The sequence below is a fragment of the Aphelocoma coerulescens genome, chromosome 2 (assembly GCF_041296385.1).
Source record: "Aphelocoma coerulescens isolate FSJ_1873_10779 chromosome 2, UR_Acoe_1.0, whole genome shotgun sequence".
Classification (NCBI taxonomy): Eukaryota; Metazoa; Chordata; class Aves; order Passeriformes; family Corvidae; genus Aphelocoma; species Aphelocoma coerulescens.
In genome coordinates, this window is record NC_091015.1 from 79,479,051 (window position 1) to 79,506,131 (window position 27,081).

The following is a 27,081-nucleotide window of genomic DNA, read 5'->3' on the forward strand; positions in this document are numbered from 1 at the left end:
CCATCCCTGGAGGCGTTCAAGAAACAATTGCATGAAGTTCACTTAGTTCACTTGGCGCCATGGTCTAGTCGACAAGGTGGTGTTGGGTCATATGTTGGACTCGGTGATCTCAGAGGTCTTTTCCGACCTAAATGATTCTGTGATTCCCGGGCATAGCTTCGAAGCACCGCCACCCACGGCAGCACCCCACCTCTTTCACCGACAGAGCCGTGACCCTGCTATCGGCACAGCCCCGCCCTCAGGCCGCCCTCCCCGCGGCGATGGAGGCGGTGATCCACCCCCGGGTAGAGGGGGGCGGCCGCCACCGCCCAGCCCGGGGCGCGGCCTCCCCGGCGGGGCGGGGTTTGCTGTCTCCTCCCCCCTTCCGCCTTCTTTTCCCCGGTTATGGCGTCCCGGGCCCTGACCTTTGTCTGGAGGCTGTGCTGGCGGTCGCTCTGCGGGACGAGGTGAGTGCCGATCGCTCCGGGGCTGCCCGGCGGGGCCCCTCACGGGCCGGGTCGGCCGGGGCCGGCAGCTGCGGGCCGGGGGCGTCCGTGCCGGGGGCTGGGCAGCTCCAGCTCCCTCCCCTCCCGGGGCTCGGCGTGCAGAGTAGGTGCTGCCCTGCCCGTGCCGCTGGATGAGCCGGGCTGGCGTTCCCTGGATGGCCCCGGCGTTAGTGCCCCGGGCCGGGCGCTGCTCTCATCCCGAAAAACGGAGGGGGGGGAGGTCTTTCTGCTAAAGCTGGGGACACCTCCGGCCGTACCAGCCACCTTTAAGCGTTTGAACACAGCGTGGGAGTGGGAAACCTGTGTTTGATGCCTTCCTGAGGCGAATGTTTAACCAGCAGAAAAATTGTTGGTTAGGCTGGGGGTGAGGTATCCAAAACCGTACTGAAATGTAGAGAAGAATGTGTTTTGGCCTTTTCTTGTTTTCTGTATTTTATTTTACTTTACCAGGCCCATAGGTCATATAATCATAGAATGGTTCGGGTTAGAAGGGACCGTCCTCTAGTTCCAACCCTCCTGCCGGGGCAGGGACGCCTTCCAGTAGACAGAATTGCTCAGAGCCCCATCCAGCTGGCCTTGACAAAATCAAGCTTAATTGTGGGTCCAGCTACTTAGTTCTTGCTAAGACTGTTTTGGCTTTCCAAATAGTTATGCAGTATCTTCTACACTTTTATGTATTGTATACTGTCTCTAAGCTGATTCCAAATAAAGTGTCACGTGCAGGAGTGTGCACTGCAGCAGCTGTGCACCTTCAGGGTTAGCTGGGCAGTGGAAAGCAGAAGGGATGGCTTGAGTTGCAATTACACTTGGAATTGCATGATTAACATTTTCATTGAAAATGGCTAAATTGGAAATTCCTCTATAAAATTGCTTGTATGTGAATAAGAATCACAAAGTATGCTAATTCGTAGGATTTCCTCTTCCAGTCAAAAATAGGTTAATACTAAAGAAAAAGCAAGCATTTGGTGTGTTAAATATACTTGGTAAACAAGTTCCTAAATGGGATAGTGAAGCAAGCATCATTATATCAATAGATTTAAAGATGTGTGATACTCTGATTGTTAAAAACATTCATATTTGACTGTTAAAATGCATGCTTTCATACATGAAATGCTTTTACTCAAGTATCCAAGTCAGTTAGACACGAGTGCATCTTGACCAGAAGACTGTAAGACATTTATGCATTAAATTGTAATATTTTTCACCCAAAGCTTTGTAAGAAATTATTTGAAGTTAAGTACATGAACATCATAAGATAGAGGGAGAAAAAAAGAGAATTGTATGACTTCTACCCTCATTTCAAAAAAAGAACTCTCTAGGCAAGCTTTCTCAGCTAAATAATATTTATTTAATGTTGCTAAATTGTTACAGTGAGAGTGAGGGAAAGCAGTTCTAAATTGGGAAAACATGTAAAAGACTGGCCTGCTGATCGTCATTAGGCTGGTGGAGTCACATCTATTTGAAATGGCAAGATTCTCTATGAGATAGCAGTTCATACATCAGTATTAATAATGGGTTCATGCTTTTAGTATTTTAATCAGATAGGAAAGGAAAGTAGTGCAATTTTTCCAATGCCAGAGCATCAGACAGATGAGCTTTGTTTTCTGTATTAGCAGTATGCAAGCAGAATTATATCAAAGACACTAGCAACATTGCTGTGCCAGTGAATTTAGGAAGCATTTTTTGCAGTCTAAACTTGGAAAAAAGAGTCATATCCTTGGAACATGGAAAGAGAAAGACTTGTACAAATATAAAGGCAAAATGCAAGGATTCCTCTTACTTTGTTTTGGTTTGTTTGTTTTCCTAAGCAAGACATTAATAACCCTTTCAGAAATGGAATTGTGAGTTCCACAGGCTCTTCTTTTCCTGCCGTGTTGCAATATGTTATATTTCAAGTTTAAATTCGTTTGAAGAGGGGGAAAGCTGACGCAAGTGCCCATTCAGAAGAGTCTTACTGGGGCTGTACGTACTTGACAGTCTTTGCGTTCGGATCTTTGAGGTTGGAGGCCCCACAACACCACTGCTGTGAAGCCATATCTGGCCAGGCAGACCACTGGGCACTGAATGCTTGCTGCTGGGAATCCTGCATCTGTGCTATCCTTGTTCTGAGGGGTTCCTTTGGGCTAGTTGTCATGCGATCCCAGGGCTGAATGCCTGTCTGTGGCTGGAGGATATCTCCCAGTTTTATGTAGTCTAGAAGGGATCTGACTTGTATGTGCCAAGACAGCTGTGCAGCACAATCCAGGGGAGTGGAGTTGGCAGCAGCTCAGAGACTTTCTCCAAGAGCACTCTCCTGGTCAAACTGAGACAGTAACATTGTCACACGCAAACTTCCAAGTGTAGTCCTTGGTTCAGCTATTTCAGCAGCTTTAAAGGAGGTCAGTTCTTGTCAAAGACCAATTTTCCATGAGCTACTCTTTTATTTCTCAGAAAAGCCTATTTCATAGGAATACTATTAAATGCTGGTCTTTAAGTAAAGTGAATTGAAAACCAGTAAATTTTCTCTTACGCTGTTGGCTTCTTCTTGCTTTTGTAGCCGTGTTGGTCTCTCCCTGTTGCTGATTCCTGCTTAGAGTAAATCTCTCCTTACTACAGTATCTAGTTTTCAGCTTGGGAGGCAGCAGTCTTAAGAGTTCAAGTTCACTTCCATCTGTCTCTTGAGCAGCATTCCAAATCTCTTCTTGGCATCCCCTCATCATCTGACAAAACATCTGGATGTTTACAGCGCACCCACACAGCAGGAGCTCAGGTGCTATAAAGTTCCAGGACAATACACAACAGTCCTTATTCAGCCCTCTTGTACTTCTGCCTGGGAGTTAAATGATCCTGCTCCCTGAATTGCTTACCCTTTATTTGGTAGTGCAGTTGCATTTGTTGGTCATTTTATCAGGGGCCCTTTGATACATTTATGGCAAAGCAGGACATTATAACCCTTCCATCTCCTCCTTCACCTCTGTCTAACTGCAGCCCTGTAGACACATAGAGAAGAGCTTTGGCTCTTTTCTGCCTTGCCTCCCACTAAGCCAGACAGATGTAAAGTCCTGGGTCTTTAGGGCCCAGAAGCTTTGTCTTTGCCCTGAAACTGTGCTTTTATGAGGAAGCTGCTCTACTGAGGGTGGAGGAAGAACTGATCTCTTGCAGCTGAGAGATTATTTCTTGCTTAATCAAATGCCTGTGCTCAGGCCCTCATTCAGTGAGAAGCAGTTCAGTGTTCCAGGTCATTCCCTGAAAAGGCTTCTTGGTTGCTGTTTATGTTGTATCACCTGCATCACAGGTTTTTGTTTCCTTCTTTTTAATATGTGAGGAGAGATAATACTGGGGGGAACTGTGGACGCCAGCACACCCAGAGGACATGTAAGCCTTGCTTTGTGGAAAACATCTTTGAGTCTACTGTCATCCTGGAGGTGACAAGTAAGTCTGGTGGTATCCCCTTTTCTGTTCTGTTTCTTTTTCCGGGTTTGGCCATGAGGACCTGTTTGGCCTCAGAGAGAGTCTGCCTTGTATCCCTGTGGTGGGAAATGTCTAGTCCTTTCTGTCAATCTTACTCAGATAGTTGTGATTGGGTATGGACATACAAATTTTAGTAGCTTTGTTTGGATGTTCTCATGCTGGCTGAGCAAAGAGGACACTATTGCCTCTTCACCTACTGACCTCCTACCAGGGCCTATTTCTGTATTGCAGCAGCTGCTTTCCTTTTCTTTCCGGCTGTCTGCTGTCATCCCTAATCCAATTCCCTTTTACAAGGAGGACTGGGTTTTTGTAGTGTTGTTCTCAAGTAATAGATCAGACTATATTCTTAAAAACTCTGTTTGCAAACACTCCTGAGTCTCCTGCGGGTCTGTACCAAAACCTCTGGTGCTGGCAGTAGAAGTTGCTTTTATGCCTGAAGCTTTTCCCCAGATGTAGGTGAGTTGGGTCTTGTTTCCCTCCTGATCTCAGTGTGGTATAGGCAGCAGATGTCCTGCAGCCTCCCAAACATCTGCCTGCCAACTTCCCCACCCACTAGCGGTTGAGTGGGAATGCATCCTGGCTCACTGACATGGGAAAAGTGTCCACCTACAAAGGCTGTGTCTTATGCACAGTACAAAACACATACCCTGATCCTACACCACAAAAGCCCTGTGGAGTATGTTTTTACTCCCTGTTGCTGTCTAACACAGACTCCTGTGTTCTGGTTTCTGAGTCTCTAAAGCTTGTGCCTCTTGGTGCTATATTTCAGGCTGTACCAGTGCACCTTGCTCGACTCTTTGCTATTCCTATCAACCAAGATCTTTTTCTATGACAGATTTCCGTTTATCAGCTCTCCTTGGCTTATGCTGGATTCTGTAGTGCTCAGGTACTCTGCTCTGCTCCTCCTGCTCGAGATAACCATGCTTATCTTTAGTAGGTCAGATCTGTAGTTCTAGTTGATGTTTGTGATCTGAGTTATGTGGGTCACAGACCCTTGCCTGGGCACCAGAAAAGCAAGCAGAGCACATACCTGCCTTGATTTTAAACCTACTTTTCCCCCAAGCTTAGTCTTTTCTGTCTTGGTGCAAGTCAAGAGGAAGTTTAGAGAGCTCATCATACTTTACTTACCTTTTAAGTAGTAATATTTCTTTTGTTTTATGTATTAAAGAAACCAGCTTCTTTCCTTTCTTGAAACCTTGTGCCATTTGACTTTTGCAGTAAGCTTTTGCAGAATACTGGTAAAATCAGCTGCTTCTAGCATTTGTAAGGTAACTTTTAGAGTATTTCAGAAAGGGTCTTTATACCACCAATGGATCTTGAATTTCTCTTTAAGGCCTAGGATTCTGAAACACAGCCATTGGAATAAACTAATCCACTGTGTTTTGAATATTGGCCTTAACTAGTCAAGGGAAAATGAACAAATAACTCTCTTAATGGGAGGTTTTCTCTGCAAATACTCATGTTAATTGCAGGGTTTTTTTGTTTGCACATGCTGGTTTACCAATACAATTTAAAAGACAAAAGGTAGTGGTGAGTTGATCGGATAGTTTTCCAGAAAAGTGTCTTGGTAGACTTACGTGCTTATTTAAGGACACTCTTAAACTGTTTTGAGTGGAAATACACACAGTGCTTAAAATCAACAAAATGTAATCCAGAGCAGCAAGCTGTATGTAACTGAGCTGGATTTCACAGTTCATAGCCAAGGTGTCTGGAAGTCTTGAGGATGGATCGTCTTGGAACACGGCTTTCTGAACAATCCCAGTTCTCTAGGACTCTCTTCAATGTGAGATGCTCCATCTTCCTGGTTCTTTTCTGGTCTCTTCCCAGTATGACCATGTCTCTTGTGCTGTGGAACTCAGGAGTGGATGCAGTAATCCAGGTGTGGCCTCACCGGTGTTGAATAGAAGAGGTTCCATTCTTAATTGGGAATAAAAATGATTTATTGAGGATTAGAAATATTGTGTTGTATGATTCTTTGCTGTTTCTTTGGCCCTCCAAAAGAGTGGCTACTGTTTTTCTGGTAAGGTGTTGTGATAATATTTATTCTGGTATAAGGTCTGGTGTAAGAAGTATATAGCTTATAGAATGGTCAATAATTATTTAATAATTTGATCCTTAGAAGCTAACCATTAATTTCAAATATGCTGTCATTTCATACCACGATACACATGCTTGTAAAATGCTGACTGCTTCAAATGTGTCAGTATAGTCAGCCTGTTTCTGAAACAAAAGAATCTTTGTTTGGTTTTGTGTTGTTTTAGTTAATTGCCAGTAAGATGCCAGATAAAGCACACTTTTATTCAGAGGAAGAACTTCCAAGTTATACGGGCTGTCTGCCTCTTTCCCGGACCAACAGTTCTTCATGATCTCTACAATGATAGAAGCCACTTTGACTCTACCCTTGTTGCATCCCCACTTATAACTGGCACAATTCAACATGATCCTCTGACCTCTGTCTTGGGAGCTGCTGCTTTAGATGCAGCCTTCCAAATGCTATAATTTAAGCTTTTTACAATGTCTTGGTAAGACATGACGTCCCCTTTAATGTGTATCATTTCCATTTCAGTTCATAGGATTTTTGTTGAGTAAATTGCCCCAGGTCTTTAAAGACAACCTGTTGTTCTGTTTGATTGTGGATGCTGGAAATACTGACAAGACCAAGAGCAGTGTGCTACTTTGTGTTTAGAACTAAAGTGTTTAATTCTAAGCTGTCTGAAAGAGCTCTGGATTTGTACAGGGTAAGCCATTGGCAAATACTACTTCGTTACTGTTTTGTTCAGTATTCTTTGTGTCCACCCCCGTTGTATCTAGGTGTCATGGATTCAGGAGAGAAAGTAAGCCTCAGAGAAAAATTTTATTTCCTTTCACTGATTCAGCTGCACTATGAGGAGTGTCAGTGTGTGTTCTGATGTGGGTAGGAGCTCCAGCAGCTGGTTGTATCCGCATCAAGAAACCTACCTACGTTGGCTGTTAACATTAAACTAGCTACATGTTTTCTTGCTCTTCATACAACCAACAAGATTTGTCCCTGCAAGCCAAATCAAAATGGCTTTTTCCTTTTTCCATTAGCAACAAAATTATTTTGAGTATTTGTTCATAACATTTTGTTAAGTCACTTTGGATAAGGATGTGTAAGGAACCCATTTGAGTTTGCTGCTCTCCAAATGCTGCAATAAACTCTCAGTGGTTCTCAGCAAATGTCACATGTATGAGTATTGCAGCTGTATATTTTTTATGCTAATGTTCCTATTTTTAACTTTCAAATGTGTTTCACAGGATATCTATCTGTAAATCTTCCTGCTCCTAGAGGTGTCTTATATGGACTGAGAATATACAGGAGGTTCTCTCATGCTTTAGTCATTCACCATGTCCAGGCAACCTAAAGAAAAGGTTTAGGACTCTGTTAGTTACTCTGCTGGAAAGAGAGAATTCTTGTGGAGATTTCAGGAGATGATCCTAGTTTCCCTTCCAGCAGCTGTGATGAGAGAATGAGTAAAATAAAACTGTGCCTGTACAGAGCAGAAAGATCAGACCATTTCATATCTCAGTGAATGGTAATCTAGAGCCTTCATTCTTAGCTATTCTTTAATATTGAAAAAAGAAACTATCAAGCACAGCTGAGCCACTTGCACTAAACAACAGTGATTCAGCACTTCAATTTGCCAACAGACACATAATTATCCTCCAGTTTTTATATGTCAAAACAGTGTAGGAGTGTAAAATAGTAAAAGCTGATAAGGATTTATACACAAAACTTGTGTTTAGAGCAACTCTTGAAGCATCCTAATGTAAAGGAGAAAAGAATTTGACTCTCATTTCTTTGTTTATTAAAGTAGCAGTAAGCAAATTGTTTATAGAGTATTTGCACTGATGTTTTCTACTAGTTAGGAGCATTGGAAATATGAGAACACTAGAAACATTTCTATTGCCTGATAGCAATAAATTTTAGTTTACTCCACACTGCAGTATAGTGGGGTACAGCCAGGGACTATGCTGGTGGAACAGGAAGGGATGGATAGTTGTTTCCTTACGGCTTGGGGATTTTTTTAGGAAGGCTGGAGTTCTGTCTACTGAGTCATCGTCTCCTTCATGGTATTGCCACAGTTAATAAAACTTGGTATATTTCATCCCCAAATGAACAAATGCATTGATTTCTAGAGAATAACTTCGATGCTGATAAGACCCCATGGATGGAATAGGGACTGTGAGCACACATGCAGGAGCTCTGGGCAAATGGAACAGCATTGTAACCAGCCACTATTAAATTAATAAATGCTTTTAACAAATTTGTTCTAACATGCTCTGGTCAGATCTGTTGCTATCTGAACCCTTTGTGCCCCACCTTGGGCATCAAAAAGGCCTGTTGTGGCTTAACCTCAGCTGAAGTACCATGAAGCCACTTGCTCACCACCTCTCTTCTCCTAGTGGTTACTCCACGTTTCCCAGTATAAGAGAAGAAACTTGAAAGGACAGACCTAGAAATAAAAACCTGAAGTAATTTGCCTTTATTAGTGTAAAAATTGTCAAGCTGAGGTTTCTTTTAGTATTATAGTGTCACTGCCTACTGCACAATTCCTATTTGTGAGAAAATCTGTCTATACAACTTAGAGGAAGAGTGTTTTGCAGCCAGAAGTCTAACAGCAGCAACAGGCATCACTGATTTGATAGGTACACTTAAAAAAATAATTTAGTAGCAAGAAAAGAAAAAAAACTCAACTGAAAAAAGTGTATGGTGAGAAGTAGTGTGTATATTTAAATGATCTCAATTTCTTTGGGAGCAGCCTGTAATAAGATGGCATAAAGAAACTGCTACAGCCAGAAGAAACTACCCAGAATTTATCTGTAAATTTACCTTCTATGCTCTCCATAGCGCTCCTTTTTTTTCCAACAGCAAAGGAGCATGAGTGTTCCAAACATGCCACAGGGTGCGCAGTTTGCTTTAGCATTTTCAGGTGCCTCTTCTTTTTCCCAGCTCAGACCTAGGTAGCTTCTATGGGGTGAATAACTGGAGAGATACAGCAGAAATGAGCCCTCTCCACTTTAATCTGTATGGGAAAAGCTCTTATATTGCTGTGTAAGTGCTCGGGCTATGTAAAAAAATATATGAGTCCTTAATGTTACATTATTATCTGTTTGGATTCAGTAGAATGTGACCAATGGCATGATGAATGATAACTTGGGGAATCTGCAGATTAAAATTTTCTAATCATTTTTGTGTTAACAGCATAGACAATAGCTTCCTCTTGTCAGCAAAATGAAGTACAACTTTTAAATTTACTGCTTGAAGAAAATACTGCAAGTGAATATGGAAAATGATAAATATTATTTTCCTGGTTACCAAGGAAGCGTGGTACTGCTAATGCTTTGCTCATTGTCATTATTTGTCAAACTTTCTTTTTTTTCATCTTGTTAGAGATTCTGATATGAAGGCTTGGGAGGCGGGGTGTGAGCAAAGTTGGTGTGTCAGGTTAAATTTCTTTCTTCAGATGGTCCACTCATTCTCTCATGGTTACAGTTTAAATACAGGTTTATATTCCCCTCACATACCTCATTTCCTAGCAGTTGCTGCAATTTCCAGTGGTGACAAACTTTCCCACCTGCTCTGCTCCTGTGCCCCTTGATGTAGCTGAACTAATAATCCAAAGTTGCTATTCCTTCTCCAGATCCCTTTTCCCCTCTGGGGAGAAAAATCAGGATAATTTAAAGAGAGGATCAAAATGAGAGAAGTGCTACTGAAAGAGGGGGACTGAAGCCTGAAACTGGTTGGAGTGGTACTGTCCAGGCAGCAGCAGGGAAGGACTGCCCCGGTCACCTTGGCAGAGAGCACACATGGTTCCTCGCTGTGGGTGGATATGTCCCCACAGCAGGAGGACAGGGAGCAAGGAGGTCTCATTGAGTTGCTCTCCTGTGTGACTTCAGAGCACCCCTAAGAGCAGTTGCTGGTGCTCTTGGGATAGGTTTTAGGCTCCTGAACCTTGTAGAACAACTGAAAGTCTGGCTGGCACCTGCAAATCAGTTGTGGGCTGGGCTGGGAAACATGCTCTCTCTTCTTTGCAGGGACTCTGGAGAGGCATGCAGTCAGTAGCTTGTGTTAGGTTATAACCAAACACTTAGCAATTTGAGGTTTGTGGGAATTGATTGCTTTGTGTCATAGCTAAAAAAAAAACAACCAACAAAAACCAACCCATACAACTCTTCAAACAATAGCAGCAGCAAACCAGTATTTCATTTATTTTCTCGTAAGATGGAAAGGACTTGAGCAGAAATAGCAACACTTTATGGTGCTATAATACCCTTTGTGTGTGGGAAATGGCAAGGGTTGGTTACCATGCCCTTCACTGTTCTGCATGAGGAACATGTGGAAAGAGCAATGGAAAAAAATGACAGCACCTTGAGATAGTGATCATGGCAAAGAAGGGATATTGCACACATTACCTGAAGTGTTACACATAATGGACAAAAGATGTTGCAGGATTCATCCAAGTGACAGTTTAATGTGCTTCTTGCTTCTGTCTAACAATACTTCCTGTTCTTTTTCATGCTTGTCTCCCTAAAGCCGCTTAAAATAATGTAAAATGACCATTTTCCATTTCAGGAGTTTTAAACCCACCTGTATCTATCAGCCGCTGCTTTTAATCCTAATGGGATTTATAACTGCTTTTCTATGTGCTTTATTTCCCCAGGATCTACTAACGTTTAAGAGAAAACTTTTACTAAGTAAATGGAAGATGGATTTCAGGTATATCCATCCCTTTCTTTTGCTGAATGTATCTGATGTTTCCTGTGCAAAGAGATCTTTTGACTTCTGTTTAATCCTAATGAGGAAACTGCAACGTTGCTTTAAAAGTTAGAAAGTGAGCAGTCAGTATTTTACAAAATGTTGGCATTTTTAACTCTTTTAAAGTCCTTATGTAAGTGACAGAACTACACAGAAGTGAGAGGCCTGCCTTTAACAGGCTTTGCAGTCTTTTTGTGAATCATATAAACAGTGGGAAATTACTTTCAGTGTAATTGAAATCTTAAATTTAAGAGACTTACATTTGAATGTTTATTGGGATGAGAGACATTTAAGTGAACAGGTAAAATGAATAGGATGAATGGCGAGCCTCCAAGATATCCTGAACGACTGAATGGCAACAAAGAGATGTCTGAAGCAAGGGAATAAACATGGAATGATTGTCAGCCTGGATGTTTCAGGTTCAGGCAGTGATGCCCAGGATTTATTTCTTTTTTCAGAGTGTACATCTTGCGAAGTCCCCAGTGACTGGTCTTGCAGGAATACGCAGGCATTTGTCATGGACTCTGACTGCTCTGCCAAGTTGTGACTCCTCTTGCTTCTGTCTCTCTGGTGGGGGCTGGCTTTTTACCCCGCTAGGGGAGGTTACCGAGCCCTCACTGCTCTTCTGTGCGTGCCGCTACAGCAAAGGTAATTTGTAGCAGTGGGGCAGTGGCAGCTAATTGTCCACAGGGTGCAGGGCAGTAAACAGGAAGCTTTGTGAAGGAAATAATTTTGCTGTGAGTAGATGAGAAAGGGAAATAGAGAGGGGTTTTTGATTGCCTTTCCTAGGTTTCTTTTTCTGCCTGAATTAAAAGCTTGTATGTCAGGTTCCAGGCTCTCTGCTTGCCTTGCTTGGTTTCCACAAAGTGTGGCCGCTAAAGTGGGGTGTGGATTTGCTCAGTGAGTGACTAAGAAGGACTCAGTATCACAGCAAGACAGCAGCAGATGGAGGGAGCAAGTTGTCCCAAAATGTACTGCAGCAGCCCCTCCTGCTTCTCCGTCCTTGTGCTGCAGCAGCCTCTCCAGCTCCTCTGCCCTTGGGACTGTGGCACAGCACCACTGCAGTGCCAGAGGTGGCAGCGCTTTTGTGCGTGCTGAGAGGTGTCGAGTCATCTCCTCACTCTGTGTGATTTACTTGGGATCGAGGAGCTCTCTTACTGCTGTTGGTTGTGCCTCTGAAGAATGAAGTCCTGTCCAAGATGAATTAATTGTGAAAGAACTTAATTTTTCCTTTGTGTTTTCATCCTTTGTTGTTATTTTAATAGAGAAATCATAGTAATCAGCTTAGCCTTAGCATGTCAAGAATTGATGAGCATCTCTGATGTGTAGGAAATGTCTGTTGAGATCAGAAGGCAGAGGGAATGGAGTGAATCATCAAGTCCTGCAGAGAACTGAGCTACAAACAGCAATGAAGAATGAAAAGATAAAAGGCCTTTTCTTATAAAAAGACTTTAATAGGTTGCACAATCTCCTATTACAAATCAGTAGGTAAGGAGGAAAAGAAGAATGAAAGATAAAGTATTTGAAGTGGATAGTTTTACCCAAACATTTTTTAACTTAGAAGCAAAAGTGAATATAACCAAACAGCAAACTTTTTCTGAGCCTGGACTGACTGAAAGATCATTCCACTTTTCCCCAGCCAGATTTTTTTATTCACCTAATTGTTTTCTTATTCTCTTCTAACTTGTCTACTTTGCATCCATAATAAGGAAGAGAACCATGACCTGCTAAATGCAAAAAAAAAACAAACAAAAAAAACCCAGGCCAACCTTAATAGCAAATATTGTGTACATACCTTCAGACTGGCTTCTATGGCATTCTCCTCTCCCCAGCTGCTCATCCTCAACTTTCATTAATTTATGATCATTATCAAATTGTATATAAAAGAGATTCTTAAAGCCTTTTTATGATATTGACCACAGCCAGGCTGGAGTGAAATCCAGATTGTCAAACATGGTGTAAACCCAAATCTCCATTTTTAAACGTGGGATCTACTTCAGTCACTGCCTAGACTGACAAGAAAATTTGTAGCAGATACATAGATCATCTTGGGGACAGTAACATTCCAGTAATTCCAAAGATCGCTAGCAAAATCAGAGGGAAAAAAAAGCCAAACCAAAACAAACAATTATTCTTCCTGCGCTCTCATTTCTTCTTCCTGTAAACGTGATTTCAAAAACATGTTTGGGAATAGGATCTGAAATGTTCTGGGACTCTGGAGCAGACTAATGAAAGGGATGCAGTATTAAAAAACTTGTATCAGTATCCATTTAGGTGCACTTTTTCCTGTTGAAAGTATTTTATTTGATGCTGGAAACGAAGTCCACAAGTTGGCTAAATAATCCCCAGCTGTTTAAGGGATGAACTCATTAAACTCTGACAGAGGCTTCTGAACACACCAGCTTGAGCATTGGTTATAGTGAGAGTTGTTAACCCCATGTTTGTCTGGGTGTGCTGCTATCTTAATAAAAGCTTACAATGCATCAACTCAATTAAAAGGACTTTCTGTTCCTGCAACCTTTTCTGCTGGCCTATTCCATTTTGTATTGTTCAGATAGGTTTCTTGCTACTGGCATAAGATTTTGAAGCAAATTTTGAAATTCTTTTACTTCAAAGGAAATTCTGTGTATATAAAAAAAAAAAAAATTCTTTCCATGTCTGTCATTCAAACTTGGTATCTCCAAAATGTCAGAACTTAGATTTTATTAACGAAGAAAGGCTGTAATAGGACATAAAACCAACAGATCTTATAAACATTTGTACAAGACACCTAAACCATCTAGCTGCATAAAATGAAAGAGGAATAAAATTAATGGGGGGCAGTTCACATTCTTCACACTTTCTGCCTGCAACTTTAAGGCTTGCAGCAGAAATTGAATTTTCTTTAAGAAATAAGAGCAATGAGGATCTTTTTGAGGTAGGCTGTAGAACATCTTTAAAATTCTCATTAAGCTGTATAAAAAGGCAGAATTTCCATGGTTTTTAAATGATTGTCCTGTAACTGAAATATTAACATTAAGTTGATTAAGCATTCTGTCAGTCTTCATTTGAGATATTCATTAATTTTTCAAATGAGACTGATTATGAAATCTATTATGTATGATGTTCTAACAAGACAGGTGTGTCTGTAAGTTAGAGTAGGGAAAGTTAAGCTATTTTTCTTTTTACTAGAATAGAGAAGGAAGGTTCACACATAAACTGCAAACATTTTAAAAATAGTAAAAAAGCTTAATGTATATTGCCATTTAACCAAGAAAAAGGCTGTGACAACATGCTTTTGCCCTCTTGAAATAAGTCAAAATTATCGGACTTCTTGGCTTTTGATACCAAACTTTACTGAAATAAAACTTTTTACAAAGCATTATAGAGTTGGGTTAGGTTTGGTATTTTTGCAGGAGGTTTTGATGGAATTGCCTTTTTCTGGTGGGAAGTTGTTCTCCCAGAATATTTTGACTGCCTTTTTTTTTTTCTTAAGTGCCTACAAGCTTGTTTACAGAGAGTCTTTTTCCAAAGAACATTTTGAAATTTGTCTTCACTTGTGCTGCCCTGATTGGAGAACCAGGCTTTCAAATTGAGATGTTTCTAGCTAGAAGCACACACACTTGAAAAGATCACAAAGCAGACAGGCTGCATCCTCGTCTCAGTTCGTGGACATATAAAGCTGCTAATCATAGAATCATTTAGGTTGGAAAGGGCCTTTGAGATCATCAAGTCCAACCATTAAACCAGTACTGCTAAATCTGCCACTAAACTGCATCCCCAGATGCCACATAGACACATCTTCTAAACGCCTCCAGGTACAGTGGCTCACTCCACTGCTTCCTTGGGCAGCCTCTTCCAGTGCCTGGCCACCTGTCTGGATATTAGGAAGATTTTCTTTGCCAATCTAAACTTCCGCTGGTGCAACTTGAAGCTGTTCCCTCTCATCCTCACAGTTGTTATCTGTGAGAAGAGACCACCTCCCAATTGGCTACAGCCTCCTTTCAGGCAGTTTTAAAGAGTGGTAAGGTCCCTCCTGAGCCACTTTTTCTCCAGGCTAAACACCCCCAGCTCCCTCAGCTGGTTCTCACAGGACTTGTGCTCCAGACCCTTCACCAGCTTTGTTCCCTTGTCTGGACACATTCCAGCACCAAAATGTCTGTCTTGTAGTGAGGGGCCCAGAACTGAATGCATTATTCAAGGCGCTGAGTACAAGGGGGTGATATTTAAATAATTAATAAAATTTAATGATTTCCAAAGGTTAATTATATCATAGCAAAAGCAAACTTCTAAAGCAACTTTCTTGTGACTTTTAATATCGTTCTTGTTGTTTTGATTAGTGTTGTATGTAATATTTCACATTTACTTTAAATGTCCTAAAAAGCAACATATTTGTTTCTCCTCTAGCCTTTCACAAAAGTCAAATAATGGGATTTTTTTTCCCCACTTACTCCCAGGCCAACACAAGCTGTTTGCACTCCAGCGATTCACCTGCACATGACTGCAGCCACCATGCAGGTCAGCCAGAAGGACTTCCAAAAGGCTCAAGAACAGCTGAAGCTTTTGAAAAAGGATCCTGGGAATGAAACCAAGTTGAAACTCTATGCTCTGTTTAAACAGGTAGGCTTGACTTGACTTACTTTGTTTGGTAAGGAGCATTTATAACCTGAGGGGATGGACCTGTAAAATTTATTTAAAATACAGGCTGTTCAAATGTATTGTGTGTTAGCAGGCCCTTGATTTTACGTGCTCAAATTCTGTTCTTGAAATGTCAGCCCCTTAAAATGCCTAAATTCTGAGGGAAGCCAAACCTGTTTTTTCATACTTTGAGTAGGAGCCTTTATTCAAAGAAACAGAGCAAAATTACGTCCATTGTGGGATGCCTTCCATATAATAATATTGATTCAGCTTTGGAAGATGGCTTATGCCTAGGAAAAAAAGAGTAGGCTGCATGCTTCTTAAATTTCTTGTATCTACAGTTATCTGGGCCTATAATATAGTGGTGCTGACATTTGACAGTTGATTTCTGTGGTATTTTCCTCTCTTTTTTTTAGTATGGTCATTGTAGGTTTCGTTTGGGGTTTTTTGTTTGTCTATTTTGAATACAAGGAACTGTTCCTCCACAGTTTGAGTGAAGGTTATTCTTTACACACCATGAAAGGGGACCTTTCTAGAAACAGCTTTATGTCCATAGCAGGGCTTGTATTGGTATTTTGGGGAAGTGTTGGTGGGTCAGGACAGGGTCAGTACAGGCTGTGGCTTGTTATGTTGAGGAAGGCAATCAGTAACTCATTTCAAAAAACCTTAAAGACAGCTGATGGTTCCAGGTAGCTTTACTGATTAATAATAGTGAGCTCATAAATGTACTTTTTCTTTCTTTCCTGCCTCCCACTTGAAATATTTCTTTCCAATAGTTTATTTTTCTTCAGGAAAACTGATCATAGAATACTTTAATCAAAGGTTTAAATAAGTTTGTTTCACTCTCTTTTCAGGCTACTGAAGGTCCCTGCAATGCTCCAAAACCAGGTATGCTGGACTTTGTCAAGAAAGCCAAGTGGGATGCGTGGAACTCTCTTGGCAATTTGTCTCAGGTGACAAAATCCACAATTTCACTTAGATACTGTGTAGATTACTCTATTAAGTGTCTGGTCTTTAAGTGAGTGGCTGATGACAAGAACATGCTAGTTGAGCAACTCTGCTTCAGCCATCAAAATGTTTCCCTGTATTCCTCAATCACTTTTACTGCTTCAGTGTTTGGAGATTTTTTTTTTTTTTAAGTGTGTAAGCCTAGTTCTACCTTATTGCTGACAGCTTGTATCTGTGTAAGAGATCTTACGTGGTGGTTTTCAGTAAAAGTAGTGTTCTTTTATGTTATGGTCTATTCTGCTCTTGTCTTTAAGAAAGATGGATTGAGCTTCTCAGTTCTTACAACAAAACCCAAATCTCTCAGCATATTCATAACTTTGTCATTTTAAAATGTCAGTCTCTTACACTGTTGACTTAAAGACTAGGAAAAACTGGTGTATTGAGAGCCTCTCTTCATTCTTTCTTTCTCAATACATCTTGACATTTTTAGTATCTTTAATAACCTTTAGAGAAGTCAAGTGAAGCAAGCTGGAAGAATAAAGATGCAGAGATACATAAGCATTCCTTTTTCATGCAGGCTTTAGTAAGTCTGCATGTAGCTACCACGGTTTCCTCAGTTGCTATTAAATGAAGGAAACAAACTTTTCAAATCAGCTGTGTCAGTGCTGCATTAGGCCTGCTGATCAGTAGTAGTTGCTGAGTTCAGTGAAAAAGATTCTTTAATATAGAGGGGTTTTTTGTATTTTTTCTTTTTTTTTTTTTTCTAAACAAAGCGTGGTTGCATAATTTCATGAATACAATACACTGTTCTGCTTTGGGTTTTTTGGGGTGCATTTTGATATTTTTTTTAGCTTGGGGTTTTGGATTTATTTTTGAGATGGCCCTTGCTGCTTTTAGGAGTAGTCAAGAAATACTTAAGGAGAAGAATTGGCTCCTCAAGTTAGAGCGGAGAGTGGATAGACAATTTCATGTGCTACTCATTATGGATTATAGAATTGGTCAAAGTATATTATCCTTTCAAGCCAATAGGTTGTAACAACCAAGTACTTAAAATTCTTTTAAATCACTGCCTACTTTAGAAATAGGGAGACAGGATTATTTAGGCTTCTGAGTATCATGTTAGTGCTAAATGAAAACTTGTTAGTGCAAGTGAAAACTTGCTGTCTTCGAGCAGTTTTAAAATGCCATAAGATCCATTTCAGTGCTCTTATTTTCGGCAACACTATTCTAAAATAAAAACTTTGGTTAGAGAAATGTCCAGCTGGAAAGCAGAAGCAAAGAATCCACAGAAATGTGTAAATGCTGGCAATATGACAAAGGTGTCTCTGGTAAGCTTAGGCATGGATGGGGGCACTCTTCCAGCAAAATAAATGTCATTATCCAAGCATCTATGCACTTCTCTTTTGTGAATCTATTCCTCCTGCTTTTAAGGTGACTTGAAGCATGTTCTGCAGTGTTCAAATAATGCATGTTCCCGTCCTCACCCCCTTAATTAGAACATATTATAAGAGAGATTTTTGTTTTCTTTTGTCCTGAAGCAGTCACCTTCCCCTCCCCCTGCACCCAGGTACCCATTTTATTAATACTGTAACTGATTCCAATTTTAGCTTTTCATAATCTTATGTGTGTTATTTTCATCCTACCTTTTTTTTTTAGTATTTTTTCCTTTTTTTCCCCTTTCTTTTTCTTCCGTATTTTTTAATTTCTTTTCTTTTCTTGCAGGATAATGCCAGACAGAAATATGCTGAACTTGTCTCAAGTCTGGTCTCTGCAGAATCTGCTAGCCAGCAGAAAGAGGCTTCTCCAGAAGAGGGCAGACACGATGGCTACGAAACATTAATAGTTACTACCAAAAACAATATCACGAAGATAATGTTTAACCGACCTGATAAAAAAAATGCTATCAACCATCAGGTAAAGAAATGAACTTGGGAGGATTAATGATTTATTTCTTTCTGGATAAGCTACTTAAATCTTTAGAGTCCTTACTACAGGTTTAGCAGAACTGACTGAAGGATGGTGGTCTGAATTTTATGAGGGATTAGTATTCTGACTTCAACAACAACCTAAGGAATAAACATCTAGTACAAAATGAAATCATTCAGCTAAAATTTTACAAATTAGGCTTTTTTGTGTCTCTTGATTTCTTTCAAACTTAATATAGGACTATGGTCTGCACTAAATTAAAATGGCAAACTGCAGGAAGACTGGCCTGTGTTTTGCATGCGAGATTTGGCTGCAGCCTTGAGTATAAGAAAGCATTTGTGCAGCCTTTGGCTCAGCACTGCTGCATGTGTGTGTAGGTGATCCTCTGTTTCCCATAGTTACCTTCATGAGTAAGTCCCTCCTGTTGGAAGCATCATGATTATCCTGGTTCACAACTGCAGAGATACCAGAGCCGGGTCTTCACCCCACTGCTGCTGATTCTTTAATGTGTTATTTTGTCCACTTAAACTGCTGTATTGAAATTAGCTGTTTCAAGTCAGTGTTTGTTTCTGCAAAGGACCTTATTTTGTCCTTTAGGTTTGCACTGGAAGTTTTGAGTATTGCAAGTGTGTGTCTTTATGGTCAGAACTTCTTCATGTGTAATACCAAACTTTTTGCGCATAACAAATTTTTCAGTGCTTAAAAGGATCATAGCTAATCTGTCTCGAGTTCCTTGTTGTCAAGTGTCAATCTCGTTTTTATGTTCTTTTGCAGCATCACATTTGTACTTTGTTGATTTTCCTTTTATGCAGATGTACAGAGAAATTATCAAAGCACTTGAAGAAGCTGGAAAAAATGATTCTACCATAGCAGTTATTACTGGTATGTTTTGTATTATACCAAAGTACAGTACTAACATGAAATACCTACCTGTGCTTAGACTAAGATAAAATTAAGAGAGGAAATTCTTTCCTATATTATAGACCAAAGATTTTCCAGAGTGTTTTGGCAGCTTTTCTTCGAGCTGGTGTTTCAAATTCTTAAGTAAGCTTGCCGTTACATCAAAACATCTTTCTCAACTGAGAAGATGGACATGGAATACTCCTAAGGGCTTTATTACTTTTGAATAGCTGCCTGTCTGGTCCATCCTCATTGCAGAGAAGTGTCTTCTTAGGAATTTAGCCAAAACTTGAGTTTTGGCTGGCAACTAAGTAGTGGGAATTCAAGGTGAATTTGGGCTTAAACCTGTTTACTCAGAGGTAATTGCATGCAAATTCTTCTCCACTGTCTGCTTTACCGACACCTGGTTCCCATTCCCAGGATGCTGAATTTCCTTTCAGTAGCAATGACTGGGCACCACAGCTGTTACAAGATAAGAAGGGTGATTCACACAACTGGAGCTGGAAAGTCTAACACATGTATAGCTATGAGTCAAGAGCAAACACCTCTGCACAAACCTTTCTGTTCCTTTGCACACAGTGAATAAGAGCACTGCAGTGTAAAGTAGGTCCCATCCTGTGGATGTTCTCATGGAACATAGGGAGATTTAGGCAATTAAGTCATGCAGTCTAGCTTTTAAATGCTGCTTGCTTTTTTCGTGGTGCCTCAGACTGGCTTATACATTGAATACCAGCTTATCTGTTTCTTACTGAAGAATCCATCTTCCAGTACAGTGATGGCAATGCAGTGCTGTCAGTCTTATCCTTAGACTGCTGTGCTTTTTTCTAAATAGATCATTAAAAATGTGAAACTCTACCACATATTAAATAGGTTATTCTATCTACTTTTGATTTCTTCATCAGTTTGAAGGTGGGTTAAGGGAGATGCATCAACAGGACAATTTCTATTGTCCTGTTTAAAAAAAAAGTTTCTCACATCTAATTACTTGAATGCTTGCAAATTGACAGAAAAAAAATACCTGGGGAAGTATGCAGGGAAAGAAGTAAAATATTTTTTCCATCTGACACTGTTACAGAAAAAAAAAGAAAATCAATTTTCCCCATCAAATATTTCACAGTTAATATTATTTGGCTTTTTATTGATTGTTTTTTTCAACAAATTGACAGTCAGAAACTTACTTTTAAACCACAGATGTCCTTTAAGATATTGTGTATACTTTGAGAAAATCCCTCTAATTACTTAACGTTAGACACTTGGGATGAAATTCTTTTGTATAGGTAATAAATGAAAGCTTCTCTTCTCTTTCCTACTCAGAAACCATTGGTGCATTTACTCCTATGTGTTCTCTGCAGGAAATGGAGACTACTATAGTAGTGGAAATGATCTGAATAATTTCACTAATGTCCAGCCTGGTGAAATGGAGAAGATGGCAAAAGATGGAGCAGTATTACTCAAGTAGAACATCTTGGTTTCATATATGCATGAGTTACTGTAATGGGTAAAATATAATTTGCAGGCATGGTTAGAAAACAGCAGGGACCCAGTTATGCTACGATTCATCTGTTTAGGTGACTGTGTCTAAGGGTGCACCGTGTGCATAAACACAAAGATGGTGTGGGAGGAAGTGGTATTAATTGTATGAAATAAATAGATTAATATTAGAAGTCTTTTTAAATACAGTGATGCTGAAGACTTGATTTCATTTTTTAGTCCCCAAAGTCCATGCAGATATAATGAAAAAAACATTGTTTTAACTGTGCATGAAAAAATTGTGGGGTTTTTGATATCCAGCAGTGTCTACACTAGCAGGAAATGCCAAAATACCTTCGCTGTCAGACGTCTTTGAATAGAGACAGGTGTAATGAACTTGTTCAAAATTGCCCAGTAATTCTGAGATCTTGGTTCTGCCTTTAAATTTGAATTTGCCTGTTAAATGAATTTCTTTTCTAAGGCCAAGAAGATCAGGGATATCATCTGACACAAGGGGCTGTTTCTTTTTTTCCCCTGCTTAAGCAGATTTTGTCTTCTTTTTTACTTCTGTATGTGATAATTGCATCTGAGAGATGCTTGCAAGTTGGATTGTTTCCTCAGGCGCTTGCAATTGGTGAAAAAGCTAAAATACACAGAAAAATAGTGGTTTTGATTTATGTTTTAAAGATGAACTGCAAGTACTCAGTTTTGCAGCTTTTACTTAGGTGAGCTGTCTCTGTGGGTCACAGGTGCCTCTCGAAGTGATCACGATGCAGTGTGAGCCTGTTGTGAAGATGTTACTCAGTGGCACCTGGCAAGTGTTCCAGCCTGCAGTGTTTTGCAGGGTGTTCAGCGCAATGCAGTCTCGTGTGCTTTGTGGTATTTAACCTTGCTCTTGTGAGAAGCCTGTGTTTGCTGGGCTGTTACTTTTGCACAGGCACAGTGTTCCACTACAACCAATGCACAGAGATGCCAGGGAAATGGAGTTCTTACAACACTTTTGGAAAATGCTTGATTTTGAGAATTCATTTCGCACCTCTTGGATGGAGAAGCAGCTGTCAGATGAAGCAAAATGCTGTTTCCTGAGCCTGTGCAGAAGAGCACTAGGGAGTTCTATGCTGTGGTAACATCACAGTGTTGCTGCCTGTTGGGGCTTCACTGCAGAACAGAGTCTGTGAAGGGAATGGCCATCCCATGGGTGGAGTTGGGATGGATGTACAGGCAGAGGGCTCTTGTCAGTGACCTGTATTCAGCAACTGTAGCTGAAGAGGAAGACACTTCCATAACTTGATCGCAGGAACTAGAAAAGCTCTGCTGACATGTACATGTTTGATTCTTAGTTGCTAAGGAAATGCAGCTGTTTCAAATAGCTCTTATTTTGTTAGAATTCATTTCTGAGAGGCTGAAAAACCAAAGACTACGTAGTTTCTATCTAGCTCTTGGGTTTTGTTATGCAGTGTCTAATCACGTGTTTTGAAATTTGTATCTATTGGATAAAAAACACTTGAGATGTGTCTCTTACATCTTACACCTTCTGTTTTCCCTTCCCTCTAGAGAGTTTGTGGGTCATTTTATTGATTTTCCTAAACCACTGATTGCAGTGGTAAATGGCCCAGCTGTTGGAATCTGTGTAACAGTCCTTGGTCTGTGTGACCTTGTCTATGCTTCTGACAGGGTAAGTACATGGCCTATCCCAAGACAGTCTTTAAGCCTCTGTCTGTATTAAATATTATTTGATTTGGGGTAATCTTAAAGAAAAGAACACTTCAGAAAAGTCTAAAGGTTTTGTACATCACATCAAGAAACACCTACCTATATTAATTACCAGCACAGGGGTACATCAGGCAGTGGTTAACATGCATGGAATTTCCTGTGCTGTAGTTACGCTTATCAAGTTACTGATTCCAGCTTACAGGCTCTTTTTTAAGAGCCCCTCTTCTAAGCTGATGTGAAATGATGTTTGTAAGGCCCGTTTTAGGTGTTAAAGGGGGAGAAAAAGTTTGTTCTGGAATGGAAGTTGAGTAACTGGCTGAAGTAATTCATTACAGATCACTTATGACCGTGTCACTCCTGTCATGTGCTTGTCTAATGTGCATGATTTATTCAGTCAATTATGGTCCACAGATCTCTTTTTTTCCTAGAAAAGTGTTAGATTCTCCCTCTTTCGCCCCTCTCATCTGATCTTCTTTTGCTACAGGGTGAACCTGTTGTTTCTAGTTCTTCAGTTTAAAGAGCAGTCTATATTCATCCTCCTTTAGAATAACCTTAGCCATCAGTGTACTTAGCCTATTAGATATATCTCAGGTTTACCTTCTCTTCTCAATCTTTTCCCTTTTTTGAGCTAAACAGCTGCTATTTGTTCAGCTTTTCCTCATGTGGCCTGTAGACACATTCCTGTGGACTCCTTCCATTTGCTCTTTGTCTCTTTAAGTGTAGTGGTACAAGCTGGACACATCAGCTCGTGTCTTACTGACATGAAATGGAGCAGAAGAACTTCTCCACGTTCTGCAGGCTGTATTTCTGATTTGACATCCCACTGTGTTGGGTGTCAAAAATCAATATGTTGATTTACATACTTGTGGGCTGATCTAGCACCTGGATCCTTTGCTATAAAGTTGCCAGTAAAACAGTTTTCCCTGTCGCGCGTCATATGCTGCATACCAAGTTGTTCCTGACAAACTTTAACTTGTCCATATTCAATAGTATCTTCTTACTTATACCTCTCAATTTTATTAAGACTATTTGGAAGTCTAATCACTTCTGCTCAGCATATCATCTCCTTACAGCCATGAGTTAGTATAGATTTAGTTGAAGTTTAATTCAAATAAGCATGAAATGTTTTGTCCTGTTAATATTATCCTTCTTTCTTGAATGGCTTAAAATTCATACTTGAACCTCCTTTACTGCCTGTATATATAGTCACTGATAAATGCCTTGCATTTCTATTGTTTTTTAAACCCCTGCATGTTTATATTAGTTTCATACTTACTGTCTGACATAGTTTTCACTTTCTGTGTGTCTGTGTTTAAAGTCCATGACAAGCTCATTATTTAGAGCCTATTGGTACCTTCCTACCTGCGCTGGGACAGCTTTTGCTTGTACCCTAGGTAACAGTTCTTGGAGGATTTCTATAGGATCTGAGCTAGACTTTCACTTAGATTATCCTTCATGACAATTTTCCTATTATCTTCAAGTTTATTGAAGCCTTCTCAAAGTTGATTGTTCTCTGTTCTAAAAGATGGTTCACTGTTCAGTTCTAACTTGCCATTATGGTATTATTTTGTATGACCCCTTGCTGCATTTCTGGCACAGGCTCTTTTTAGATTTGCTTAAAATTTGGGGAAAGAAGATTCAGTGACTTGAATTTTTCAGGAGAAGAATAAACTTGATGTGCCTTCAGGAAGGCAAAAATTCTGTTTGCCTCCTAAGTTACTTGGAATACGTATTTAATAACTTTTAAGGCAGATGTACATGAACATCCTTTCTGTAAAGACTTTGCACATTAGTTTCTCTAAGTGCTGTATTCAAATAATGTAACTCACCAATAGGGTTGTTGGATGAGGGAATGGAATTATACAAGCCAGCTCTGGGGTGCATTGAAAGGATGAAGCAATGATTCCAGATGGTGCTTGAAGCCTATTATGGTAACAGTTCAGATGTGTTTGGTGAACTCTGTCTCAGTAGAAGATCTAAAATGAAAATTAAGTGCTAGTACTTTAATTCCATGCTGTGATGTAAGGTTTCCTTTATTTTGTTCCTTTTTTTTTTCCAGGCTACATTTCACAGCCCATTTAGTCAACTTGGGCAGTCCCCAGAGGGATGTTCCTCTTACTTGTTTCCAAAAATCATGGGCTTAGCCAAGGTAAGAATGACTGCACTGCTTGTGGGATCATCTGACCTCGTGTGTTGGTATTGTCTGACCATGAGAGCAAGTGTGGTCTGTCCATCTTTTATTTTCTCTGTCTGCTCTAGAAATAAGGAAACTACATAATAGTAACTTAAAAAAAAAAGTAGAAAGAAAAATGAAGAAGCAGAACCCAAATTTCTCAGAACAGCATAAATCCTTTCTTCTTCTTTTGATATCCCACAGAAAAAGTCTTGGCAGTTTAAAATACTTATTTGATGTTTCATGCACTAATATAATGTATTTTTTTGAACAGGGTTTAAATCTGTAAAGAGCAGAGCAAGTGCTTCATAGACATCCCAGTACCAAAAGTATTCTATTCAGTGAGACACAGCCTGCCAGTACATGTTCTAGAAATCTTGGAGTCACTGCAAAAGTGAACAAACATATTTATGATGAGGTCATTTCAGATTGCAACCTTGGAGCTCTGCTCGAAAAGACATGTACAGTCCATGTACAGTAGTGAACAGTAGGAGCTGTAGGCCAGTCCCTAGTGGTGAAGCCCAGGCATTGACACTGGGTGTGATACTTGCTTAACTGCTTTATTACGGCCTGAATGATGGGACTGAGTACCCTGCTCGAGCAGGGGCTTTGAAGTAGACAGTATCTACCAGTTCCTTAATAATAACAATAATAATCATCATCATAGTAATCTAGTCTCTGTTCTTTTCAGAGAGCAGATATTAACAAGCAAGAGAGTAAAATGAATGTGATGTGGAAGCATGCAGCTTCCCTGTCAGATTGCTCAAGTCTTGTGTCTTATTGAATCACACTTTCTTTTTGTTACATAGGCAAGTGAGATGTTGCTTTTCAATAAAAAGCTGACTGCAGCAGAAGCCTGTGCCCAGGGACTTGTGACTGAGGTCTTCCCTGACAGCAGTTTCCAGAAGGAAGTTTGGGCAAGATTAGAAGCTTATGCAAGCCTCCCCAAAAATGTCAGTATTTTTCATTTTTCTCCACCTTGTAAGCCTGTAGCATTCCCAGTTCTTCTGCCAAACCTCTCCTGTCACTTCATTTCACTTCATCCTTAATTGAAATAATGAGGATCATTATATTTTCCCTCAAGCACAGATCTCTCCCTTTGCTGCTGGGAAACAGATCCCTCTCTTCTGCTCTGTCTGCATCTAAGATAGTGCACTGTCCAGAGAAAGGCAGTAGCTGAAAAGCCTTACAAATTAACTGATTGCTCCACCTGTGCAGTGTCTCTCTGAGTGCCTTGAGTGGCTTTTCTTAGGTTTTTATTTTGGCAGTAGTTTATATTTAAGAACCTTACCACTGGTTCTGCAATATTAATTGTACTGTGTGCACTCTGGGTGCTCAAGAAGATGCTGGGTGGCTTTACTTTTTGCTGAATTCAGTGATCCTGCTCCCTAGTTTAGGGTTGGCAAGACTACTGAAGTCACAGTGGTCTTGTGTTACCTTGAACAGGAGGAGACAGATGTGCCAGCTGCTGATAATGTGGGTTGCATTTGACACTGCAGACTGTTGAATGGGTTTTGTTTCTTTTGACCATCTACTCTGACAATGAGCACTTAGTGGGCTGCTGGTTTGCTTCCCATGAGCCTTCTACACCTTATTAGCAGTCTGGGGAATTAAATGCAGTAAATACTTCCAGGAAAAATGTTGACTAAAAGCTGAGAGATGTGATGTTATTGCAGTTGGGTTAGGATTGCAGTGAGGGTCTTGTAATATTTCCTGAAGCATTCAAGTATAGAAACCCACCCTCCTAATGTACCTCTCTTTATTCTCCAGTCCTTGGCAGTGTCAAAGCAGCTGTTACGAAGTATGGAAAAGGAGAAGCTCCATGCAGTCAACAGTAGAGAGTGTGAAGTGCTGACGGAGAGGTGGTTGTCTGATGAATGTGTAAATGCTATTGTCAGCTTCTTCCAGAGGAAATCAAAACTCTAATCTTCACCAGTAGAATAATTCACCATCGGGCAGTACCCTAATCTGCCGTCATCGTTAATGAACTGTCTCTTCAAATAATAATTCTTATACCTTTTCATGTGGTATATCTCTGTTCTGAGTACTGGGTTAAACCTGGTTCACAAAATTAATACACTCTTATGTGCCTTGGATCCATTATGGATATTTAGGTTGGGGAAAAAAGGTTTGTTATTCTGTAGGCACCAGTGATGTTTCTGAATAATACTAAAGCAGATTGTCTTTCAAAAGAATCAAGAGATTCTATAGCACCCTATTTTGATAGCTCTTCAATAAGTACCTTATGCGTGATTCTTTTTATTTGTCTGTGGGGAAGGAAATGCTGTATTAATGAAACAATAAATCAAAATATTTAATTACTGTTGTGGTGATTCTTATTCTTCCTGTGAAACATCCTCAATGAGAGGGCAAGTAGTTCGTGGGAGCCCTATTAATATAACAGTCCTACAAAAAAGCATTCTATTGACTTCACATTCAACTCAAAAGATTCCTTGATCAGTAGATGCCAGTGTACCTCTTATAGCAGTGGGAGATAAACCACTGCTCTCTGTGAGTAATGAGAATAAATCAACATTACCTCTAGGGAATGGAACTCCTGAGTGGTTTTGGTTAACTTTTGGAAAAGTTAAACCATTGTCTCAGATCACTTAGAAAGTTCC

At 40.2% G+C, this 27,081-nt stretch overlaps 1 protein-coding gene across 3 annotated transcripts; it reads left to right on the top strand.

Moving 5' to 3' along the window:
• The first annotated feature begins 343 nt into the window (after positions 1-343).
• Positions 344-26,782, top strand: ECI2 (enoyl-CoA delta isomerase 2). 3 transcript variants are annotated; one of them, XM_069008195.1, is made up of 12 exons: positions 359-446; positions 10,619-10,674; positions 11,172-11,361; positions 15,150-15,312; positions 16,185-16,283; positions 18,001-18,192; positions 19,017-19,086; positions 20,457-20,559; positions 22,129-22,249; positions 24,347-24,436; positions 25,270-25,413; positions 26,231-26,782. In XM_069008195.1, exons 4-12 carry the CDS (start codon positions 15,190-15,192, stop codon positions 26,384-26,386), a joined length of 1,098 nt encoding a protein of 365 aa, XP_068864296.1. In that variant the 5' UTR covers positions 359-446; positions 10,619-10,674; positions 11,172-11,361; positions 15,150-15,189; the 3' UTR covers positions 26,387-26,782. The 3 variants fall into 3 exon arrangements, with proteins under 3 accessions (XP_068864294.1, XP_068864297.1, XP_068864296.1); XM_069008196.1 differs by lacking the exon at positions 10,619-10,674 and having other exon boundaries at positions 358-446; XM_069008193.1 differs by lacking the exons at positions 10,619-10,674; positions 11,172-11,361 and having other exon boundaries at positions 344-446.
• The last annotated feature ends 299 nt before the right edge of the window (positions 26,783-27,081 follow it).

Coding starts and splice junctions, on each gene's coding strand:
- ECI2 (XM_069008193.1), top strand. CDS start 385: ATGGCGTCCCGGGCCCTGACCTTTGTCTGGAGGCTGTGCTGGCGGTCG. Junction 18,193..19,016: donor AAAATGCTATCAACCATCAG/GTAAAGAAATGA, acceptor CCTTTTATGCAG/ATGTACAGAGAAATTATCAA. Junction 19,087..20,456: donor TACCATAGCAGTTATTACTG/GTATGTTTTGTA, acceptor TGTTCTCTGCAG/GAAATGGAGACTACTATAGT.